This window comes from Charadrius vociferus, unplaced genomic scaffold (assembly GCF_000708025.1).
Source record: "Charadrius vociferus isolate BGI_N301 unplaced genomic scaffold, ASM70802v2 scaffold1116, whole genome shotgun sequence".
NCBI lineage: Eukaryota > Metazoa > Chordata > Aves > Charadriiformes > Charadriidae > Charadrius > Charadrius vociferus.
In genome coordinates, this window is record NW_009648801.1 from 76,198 (window position 1) to 85,811 (window position 9,614).

Below are 9,614 nucleotides of genomic sequence, written 5' to 3' on the forward strand. Positions count from 1 at the left end.
TTAAGGGACTGAACCTCGCTGCCACCTTCCCGCCTGCTGTGGCCGTGAGGGGCGGGTTTGCCGCGGTGTCTGTCCGGTGGCTCAAACCGCACCGGCGCCTCCGGCAAGGAGCCGGGGCCGTGCCAGGGCCGGGGGCACCGGGGGGGCTCCGGGCGCTGCGTGGGGGCAGCGGAGGAAGCAGCGTGGGGTTGCCTGTATTCTCCAGGGTTTAATTAGCAACCAGCGATGTTGCCTCAGCGACTTTCTTTGAGGGAGGACACTCCTCTGCTTAACTAAACATCTGGCCAACTCAAACACAGCTGGAAGAGCTCCGTGCTCGGCTCACGCTGCGGGGTGCCGGCTCCCACCCCGCTGCCACAGCTGAGCGGGTACAGGGAGTGTTAATTAAACACTGTTAAACACGGCACAGCTGCTTTCCCAGGGACACGGGACCCCCCGGCACCTCCTCCAGCGGGGATGGGACCGGGGGGCTCAGCGGCCACCGAGGGTCCGGTGGCCCAGGAGGGAGCGACCCACAGGCATCCCACTGCTCCCATCAGCAGGAGAGACGTAAATCCAAACTAATGAGGAACGAGTGGGTGTCGAAGCACCAGTGGGTGGCCCAGAGACATCCCTGGTGAGGGTCCCTTGTCCCGGACCCGTGGTGGCACTCTCGAGGATGGAGCGTGAAGGTGGTGCCGCTCTACAGCACTGCTCCCACAAACGGTGCCCTCGAGACCTGTGCCCACTTGGTGGGGGTGACGGTTGCCCAGAGGGGGTCTCTGTTGGCTGCTTGGGGCAGTTGGACACCCCCCGGAGCTGGAAGCCAAAAATCCTGCCGAGGGAGGGGAAACCAGAGCCCAGCCAGCGGCAGGACACCACGGCCACGAGCGGGACGGAGCCCCACGCTCTGCGAGTCCAGCAGCCAGGTGCAGACTGGTTATTGCTCTGTTTGCCAACAATCCCAGCATAATTCTTGCAAAAAGAAAAAAACAACCCTCATTCAGCTTCATTGCAAACCCAGGGGCAGGACTGCTGCCTTTCCAAACATCCCCCCTGCTTGGTCTTGGGGTCCGTCCCCTCTCTCCTGCCGCCCAGGACAGCCCTTTTCCCCCGGGAGCCGTTCCTCCGGGGAGCCCTGAGGGTCCCTGCCCGACTCCTGGGCGATGAGGGGCATTCGGGGAGGGGACTGCGGCACAGACAGGGGCTGCGCCGCCTTCGCAGCAGTGACACAGCGCATACGCTCTCTCCGAGATGTCCCCCCGGCTCCCCGCTATCCGACTCTCCCGGGGCAGCGCCGCTGCCGGTTCCAGACGAGCGTTCCTCAGCCACACCGGCGAAGGGGATTGTTTTTCTATGACACACGGAGCCTGTTCTGAAATTTCCTGCCCCCGTCTCTCCCAGGAGCAGGCAGTAAGAAGGGGAAGGAGGAGGAAGGCAACTCTTGCTCATCCAAAACATTTACTGTGAAAACACCAGGCTGGAAGAGGAATGGGTGAAACCATTAGAAACAGTTTATTGTTACAGCACACCACAGAGGTCACACACCACTCCTGGCTCTTCCTCTCAAGGAGACACAGTACAATCTGTTTGGTGCAGGGATTAGAAGAGGAAGCTGCTGGCAACGTGCTCCAAACTTTCCTGTTAGTGCAGTAAATGGCCTCGTTACTGTATTAACAAAGGAGGAGCTGCGTTAACCCCTTCAGCGCGAACCCCTCTCCCTCTCTGGACCATCCTCCCCCCGAGTGCGCAGGCAGTGCCGGGCGTTCAGCTCCCCGGCCGGCACCGGGACGCGGCACCGCTTTGCCACAGCTTCCCCGGGGAGGGTGGGCTCGCGTCTCGCTCGCTGCCAGGACGCTGGTACCGGAGCGCGGTGCTCTGCCGCGGCGACGCGTGCCGGCCCCGTTTCACAGCCCCGTTTCGCAGGGCTCACCCGCGGCGGTGGCAGCAAAGGCCGTGCTCCCGGGGAAGGTCCCTCCCAGACCGCACCGGGAGGGTCCGGCAAACGCTCCTACGAATTACAAATTACACAGGGTAAAATGAAGCGAGCCGACGGCGGGCGCGCAACGGGCTGAAGGAGCCTCGAAGGAAAAATGTCGCACAAAATGCTGCAGACGGCGCTGACGAAGACAAAGCTCTCTCTGGTGGAACGCGCGCGCACTGCAGGAGCGCGAGGATGGAACCCGCGCGGAGCAGCAGCCTCCACTGGAGAAAATGCCACAGGAGCAGAGCGGGTCACGGCCCCGTCCCTTCGCCCCGGCTGCGACGGACGGGAGAAGGTTTGGCTGTCCCAAAGACGGGCCGGGGTAACCGGTGCATTCAGCGCAGGCACGAGGAGCAGTTTCAACCTGCTCTGCCGATTTCAGAGGAAGTTGGGAGTTTGCTAAAGCTGCACTGGTTAGGAAACACGGGCCCAAGGCTTGTGGGACCCCAGCTTCGTTACGGAACATTAACTAAGAGAGAGAGTGCAGTGGAATTGAAAATAGAGCAGCTCCAAGGTGCACGCTGCCTTGGGGACAGGCATGTGCGGGAGGACGAGGATGCCCCGGCCAGTCTTTGGAACGTAACAAACGGAGATGACACGGAAAGCATGACTCAACACCGGAGCTGCCACTGGCCCATCACCACACGGAGAGCAGCACAGTCTCTGGGATTACTTATTGTTGTCTAGCACCAGATCACATAACCCCAAAGGCAGTCACTGAAAGTCTCCAAGGACCCTCTGGGTCCTTCTTCTGCTGTCGCAGAAACGGGGATTAAGGGCTGTGGCTTCGAGAACGTAATAAATAAAGATCTGCAGTGTCCTGAAGAGCATCTGCAAGCTGGCAAGTGAGCTTGCTTCCAAGAACAGCTCAATCTGCCCACCACCTGGCTGGCCGGGCAGCTCTCCAAGCACTTCCTCAGCCGTGCCGCCCCGCGCGCCCCGCTGCACCCCGCCGAGCGCCACAGCGCCCTCCCCAGCGCCGGCTCCGGAGGAGCTGCTCTCCCCTCCAACTACTTATTGGGCAGAGTCTTCGGAGCGTCGATTTAAGCAGCTTCACACCTCACGTCTGGTACAGAACGAGCCCGACCTTTCCTGTCTCCGACCCTACGAGGAAATATCAAACACGGGCTGACAACCGGGAGCAGAATCGATCTTCAGCCCATCCCAACGTTGCCAAGGTGAACTCCGATGGTGCGGAGCCAACACGGGATGACTGCTGGCTCGTGACACAGGCAGAAGATTCCTCGCTGTAATTCTAAGAGGCTCCTCAGATTGCCGTCAGCCCAGGTCTCACGCAGCACCGCGGGTTACCAGAGGCCGGCAGATCCACACGGGAACTGTCAGCGACCGCCTCCAACTCACGCCCAGCCAGAGGTCAGCGCTGCACCTCGCGCCGAGAGCGGCCTTTTCCCCCCAAGTCAGCGCCGCCGCCAGCAAACGCAAAGCCAAGCAATCGCTCCGAACTTTGCTCAAACGAGACGCCCTCACACGTAAGCTGGTTTTACGCACGGCTGGCAGAACCGTTTTCAACCCGTGGCACGAAGCGCCGCTGCTCGCGGAAGCTCAGGCTGGCTGCACTCTGCCCGCGCCCCTCCAGAGCCTCAGACACGCCGGTCGCGCTGACATGGGGACAAGAGGCACCGGCAGCCCCGCCACGGACAGAGTCAGGGGAGGAAAAGCAAAGGGACCACGAGGAGCGCAGACAGCAGTGGGGTCTGGAGGGCTCCCGAGGGCAGCGGCTCGTTCCGGCACAGCACGACGCGCGGGACGGCCGCTCCAAACACACGACCGCTCCGAGGGTGGGACGTCCTGGGGACGCGGCCGGAGCAAAGGCAGGTTTACCCCTGCAGTCAAACCTAAAGAAAGCATTTGGCTTCGGAAGTTTTAGAGTTGTTGTTTAATCCCGAGACAGCGCAGCTGAGTGAGTTTCGAATTTAAGTTACAAAAAAAGAAAGCACTAGAAAATAATCTTGATACAAGAGCAATAATCAGCTGAGGTTCCCCACCCTGCACAGGGAATCCTGCTCCACGATCCGCCCAGCACAGCTGGGATGCTGCCAAGGCATTGCTTCTTCCCAGCACACGCTGGGATGGCAAACTGTCCTGGGTGAAAGTTATGATGTGGGGGAATCCCCAGCAGTGGGAGTTAAGACGCTGCCACCAGTTCTGGTTTTGGCCTGTTCTTGACAGGCGACGCTTCTGTGGAAGAAAAAGAAACTTGTTACAGAAAAAGAGAAAGCAAATAATCTCCAGTCATCTCCTGCGGAAGAACCAGGACTCGTAATCCACTTCTCCGAAGAGCAACAACCGCTTGCACAGCGCCTGAACCAAAAAAAGTTCATTATAAATAACTCCGCACATCCACTACGCCCCTCTTTTTCACAGCACTCAAAGAATTAAACCCGTTTCAGAGCGTACCCAACACGGCCTTGGCAAGCCCCAGCCCAGCGACACGCACCCACGGCAGCGAGCGGTTTCTCGGGGGGCAGTGGGTAGACGAAGCTTCTCCCCTCCCCCGGCGGTGTGAGCGCGGGGGTCCGGAGGAGGCTGCGGCCGCCGGTGGTTTTTTTTGGCCACCCTGCTGCCGCCGAGGGACAGAGACGACACCTGATCCGTGTTTACCAGTAAACAAGCACTAAAAAGAAACCAGCCCCGTTCCCCACAGCCCAGATTTCTCCTGGGCAGATTCCACACAGAGGAAACGGCTTCTTACAGCTCCCGGTCCCCACAAGCAGGGCAGTCCGGCTTCTGCGACCGACGGTTCGGCGTTCCGCCCTCCCAGGAGACAGACTCTTTACCAGTTTGCCTTCTGGCGCCCAGCTGCGCCTCACCCCTTGTCTCCATGGGCAGAACCTGCAGTTCTCCAGCGCGGAGACACCGTACCGCTCTGCGAGGACTCCCTCCTCACCAGCCCAACAGCGCCCGGTCGGTCACTCTGCTCCATGAGCTCTCTCCCACTTGCCCCCTCGCAGCCGGCTGCGCACACTGCCGCTGAGGCTGCGGACCGCTCAGGAGCGCACACGCACGTGGCGGCAGTTGTGCGGAGCTCACGCTCCGTCAGTCCTGGAATTGCGGGACTCCAGCGGTCCTCATCCAGCTGGTTCAAAACTGCCGTTGTTGCCCGAACAAAGGTCACAAGAGCCACGAGTCGTCACGAACCTCAGTGAAATGCAGTTTTGCGCAGCGCGCGTGCTAACACCCGTGGGGACAGGGAATCGTTCCTGCGCAGCAGCACGTCGCGGTAACGTGCGGGGGACCAGTTGGAGCGCTGTCAGAGCTTTGCCGGGGCCACGCGTGGAGCTCCTCGTGGAGCTCCGCAATGGACCACCCCGTGGGTGTCTGAAGGCAGCTGGTGGTGGTCTCACAGCAGGTTCAAAGCGTGACTTAACAACAGCAGATGTAACTAAACGGAACTCTTCAAGAGGAATGAGTAGACGCTGACTGAACAAAGAGCCTACAGCATTGGGTCCTCTCACTGTGAGGGTCAGCTGGGTTTGTCAGAGCCACATGGGGGAAGCTGGCACAGCCCACACCAACTGGGCTTGAAACCAGAAAGTTTATACTCTTCCCCATTTGCTAGGACAACACTTACAGCAGGAGAGCGTCTCAGACCAGCGCATGCAGCTGAGAAGAAGGATGAGAAGGCAAAGCTGCAGAGCACACAAAGAAAGCGTACCTGGGGTCTTCTCTGGGAGTGGCTCCGAAGGAACTTCTGGAAGCTCCACCTGTTCCTGCAGGAACATTAGAGAGGACACATGACACGCAGCCCCCACACCAGCGGTGGTCACAGACCCTCGCACCACGCTTTTGTGCAAAGACTGTCTGGGAACAGAAGACTAATAAGAGATTTCACATACAGACTTGCATCTGCCCCAGAACTGCAGGAAGGGATATGGGCTTCAGGACTGCCCAGAAAATGAGCGCAAGGGTTATTTTAATTATTAAATGAGACTTAATGGGACCCTGTGTGAGCTACGAGTCTCCCCAGATCCATGCTAGTTGCAGACCCTCTCCACCTCAGTCTCCACTGGCTGCACACTTCCTACAGTGGAGCCCAGTCCAGGCAGTGTCTGGAAGAGCCACAGGCACCACAGCGGCGTGTGGGGACGGTAACGCACACCCACCGCCCTTATCCGAGCGTCACCCAGGGCTTCCCAGATCTCCATCTGCTCAAGTGGAATAGATACCCAGCAAGAACAGAGGTCAACTGACTGTAACAGACCGCAAATAAAGTACAACCCTTAAAAGCATCCCATTTTTAAGTGACCCCTGTGTGTGGAGCAATTAGCTTGATCTTTGATGACACAATAATTGGGCATAAACAGGTATAATTGAGATCTCTGGCAGAATAAGATAAGCTATTGAGAGCGGGAAAAAGATACTTTCTCCCCTCTTACAAACAGATTCCTGAAAACGCGATTTAAAGTCCTTACAAGAACATCAGTCCTACCTGAGTAATAGCGTTTAATTCTTCTAGAATGGCCTCTTCATCTTCCTCAGTCAGGCTGCCAGCCAGTATCTCATCTATTTGCTGAGGAAGAGAGGAAGAGACACATTCCAGTCAAGAGCAGCGTAGCAGAAGCAGCTCTGTGGCTTGTGGCACGGTCCGCGCGCACGGGAGAGCAATGCAGACGTGGGGTAAAGGGGTACTGAGAAAACTAACAAAGCTAATTTCTCTGCAGGCAACTGGGATTTAATTCCCAGTCTGACCACCTCCGAAATAAGGCTGGGAACACAGTACAGGCCAGCGGAACTCTGCACAGCAGGCAGTCTCTGCTCACAGCTACTCACGCACACGGCACGTACCCTCTGGTACTCCACAGCATCTTGGGTTTCACCTATTATTCTTTCTACTTCTTCTATTGACATAACCTGAAGAAAAGAACCAAAAATCCATGTGTGAGCGAGGTCTGCAGCGCCTGCGAACACCCAGGACTCTGCCCAGCCCACGCGCTCAGCTGACCCGGTCACACATACCTGGTGCATTTTGTTCAGACACTCATTGCCTATTTTCAGACCCTCAATGACCTTCATTTCAATCTGGGTGAATTCAATATCCTGGACCTGAAACAGAAAGGAGAAGGGACCCATCACAGGCTGCCACATTCCCATCGCTAGCCAGATACAGGCTGCCAAGATTCTTGAGAAACTGCAAGGAGAAATCAGTCAGGAGCCCTTTCTCTAGTCAACAGAGGATTAAATTGTACCAGTAATAAAAAACATGCACACAAAAAGCCGCAGCACAGGCGGCTGCAAAAGCACATCCAACAGCCCTTTAACTCATTTCCCATCGGACAGTCCAAGCCGAGGCCATAGTCTCCACCCCAGAACAAACACATCCACTCCCGACATCGGGGACCGAGGCAAACCCGGGGAAGCTTCTACTGCAGCTGTCCACGCTGTGACTAAAGTTTCACTAATTTACGAAACACGTATGTAATACATAACCTGCGTTACAGCCTCAAACCATACTCCCCGCTTGATTCTGGGAGAGTCGTGGCACACGTGTGATTTCGGAGACATCCGCCCTTCGTGCAGAGGACTAATCCCCTGTTACAACTTGACAGGTAAAACGCAGTTCCGCACAAGCAAAAGGAACACCCACCCCAGAAAAAAGACTTATACCAAGTGCGTGCAGAGGGCCACGCGCAGCCGACAGCGACTGCTTCGCGCTTACCATCCGCTCCAAGTTGCTGATTTGGTTTTCCGTTTTATCTAGAAGTTGCTCCTGGTAACGCTTCTTCTTTAGCAGAAGCATGGCTTTTCTGAAGGAAAACAGGAGGAGGAGAACTCAGCACAATAGAAAGCAAAGAAGTCTAAGAGAATCACATCGAAGCTGTATTTATGCTTTTTCCAAAAGAGGGCAAAACCACGTGCCAATTAAATGACAGCTCTGAACCACTCCTGTGAGGATGAGCAAGTTAGTCCTAACTTTGCTAAGTGGCTGCCTGAAAACGTAGGTGTGTTTGCTGTGGATTAGGACTTCACTGGGCCAGTTGTGCTGTAGCAATGCCAAGTGAAGCCCTTTGCCACAGAAGGCTCATGGTACACCCTCAAATCACGACCGCACACACTGCTGACTGCCGTACCGAGAGAGGACCACTTTTTGAAGACCTCCTTTAGCACCAGCCAAGGAACACGGGCAGGCTCTCATGGTTGTGAGTAGAATCACAGACTGGTTTGGGTTGGAAGGGACCTTGCAGCCCATCCAGTGCCACCCCCTGCCCTGGGCAGGGCCACCTCCCCCCAGCCCAGGTTGCTCCAAGCCCCGTCCAACCTGGCCTTGAACACCTCCAGGGATGGGGCAGCCACAGCTTCTCGGGGCAACCTGCCCCAGGGGCTCACCACCCGCACAGGGAAACATTTCTTCCTTACAGCTCGGCTAAGTTTTATACTTGGTAAGCGCCATACTGGGTTGGTAAGCGCCATACTGGGTTGGTAAGCGCCATACTGGGTTGGTAAGCGCCATACTGGGTTGGTAAGCGCCATACTGGGTTGGTAAGCGCCATACTGGGTTGGTAAGCGCCATACTGGGTTGGTAAGCGCCATACTGGGTTGGTAAGCGCCATACTGGGTTGGTAAGCGCCATACTGGGTTGGTAAGCGCCATACTGGGTTGGTAAGCGCCATACTGGGTTGGTAAGCGCCATACTGGGTTGGTAAGCGCCATACTGGGTTGGTAAGCGCCATACTGGGTTGGTAAGCGCCATACTGGGTTGGTAAGCGCCATACTGGGTTGGTAAGCGCCATACTGGGTTGGTAAGCGCCATACTGGGTTGGTAAGCGCCATACTGGGTTGGTAAGCGCCATACTGGGTTGGTAAGCGCCATACTGGGTTGGTAAGCGCCATACTGGGTTGGTAAGCGCCATACTGGGTTGGTAAGCGCCATACTGGGTTGGTAAGCGCCATACTGGGTTGGTAAGCGCCATACTGGGTTGGTAAGCGCCATACTGGGTTGGTAAGCGCCATACTGGGTTGGTAAGCGCCATACTGGGTTGGTAAGCGCCATACTGGGTTGGTAAGCGCCATACTGGGTTGGTAAGCGCCATACTGGGTTGGTAAGCGCCATACTGGGTTGGTAAGCGCCATACTGGGTTGGTAAGCGCCATACTGGGTTGGTAAGCGCCATACTGGGTTGGTAAGCGCCATACTGGGTTGGTAAGCGCCATACTGGGTTGGTAAGCGCCATACTGGGTTGGTAAGCGCCATACTGGGTTGGTAAGCGCCATACTGGGTTGGTAAGCGCCATACTGGGTTGGTAAGCGCCATACTGGGTTGGTAAGCGCCATACTGGGTTGGTAAGCGCCATACTGGGTTGGTAAGCGCCATACTGGGTTGGTAAGCGCCATACTGGGTTGGTAAGCGCCATACTGGGTTGGTAAGCGCCATACTGGGTTGGTAAGCGCCATACTGGGTTGGTAAGCGCCATACTGGGTTGGTAAGCGCCATACTGGGTTGGTAAGCGCCATACTGGGTTGGTAAGCGCCATACTGGGTTGGTAAGCGCCATACTGGGTTGGTAAGCGCCATACTGGGTTGGTAAGCGCCATACTGGGTTGGTAAGCGCCATACTGGGTTGGTAAGCGCCATACTGGGTTGGTAAGCGCCATACTGGGTTGGTAAGCGCCATACTGGGTTGGTAAGCGCCATAC

General features: G+C 56.8%; 1 protein-coding gene across 1 annotated transcript; it reads right to left on the minus strand.

Moving 5' to 3' along the window:
- Positions 1–3,831: 3,831 nt before the first annotated feature.
- On the minus strand, positions 3,832–8,117 carry CHMP6 (charged multivesicular body protein 6). The gene is made up of 7 exons (XM_009886832.1): positions 8,053–8,117; positions 7,641–7,728; positions 6,941–7,027; positions 6,770–6,835; positions 6,414–6,494; positions 5,640–5,694; positions 3,832–4,162 (listed from the first exon to the last, which is right to left on the minus strand). Exons 1-7 carry the CDS (start codon positions 8,115–8,117, stop codon positions 4,110–4,112), a joined length of 495 nt encoding a protein of 164 aa, XP_009885134.1. The 3' UTR covers positions 3,832–4,109.
- Between the last annotated feature and the right edge of the window lie 1,497 nt (positions 8,118–9,614).

Bases quoted from the DNA above. Each gene is read 5' to 3' on its own strand.
- CHMP6 (XM_009886832.1), bottom strand. From the start codon at position 8,117: ATGAGAGCCTGCCCGTGTTCCTTGGCTGGTGCTAAAGGAGGTCTTCAA. The intron at 6,836-6,940 runs GTATGTGTGACC...TCTTTTCTTCAG, and splicing joins GTCTGAACAAAATGCACCAG to GTTATGTCAATAGAAGAAGT. The intron at 5,695-6,413 runs GTAGGACTGATG...ATGTTCCTGCAG, and splicing joins AATTAAACGCTATTACTCAG to GAACAGGTGGAGCTTCCAGA.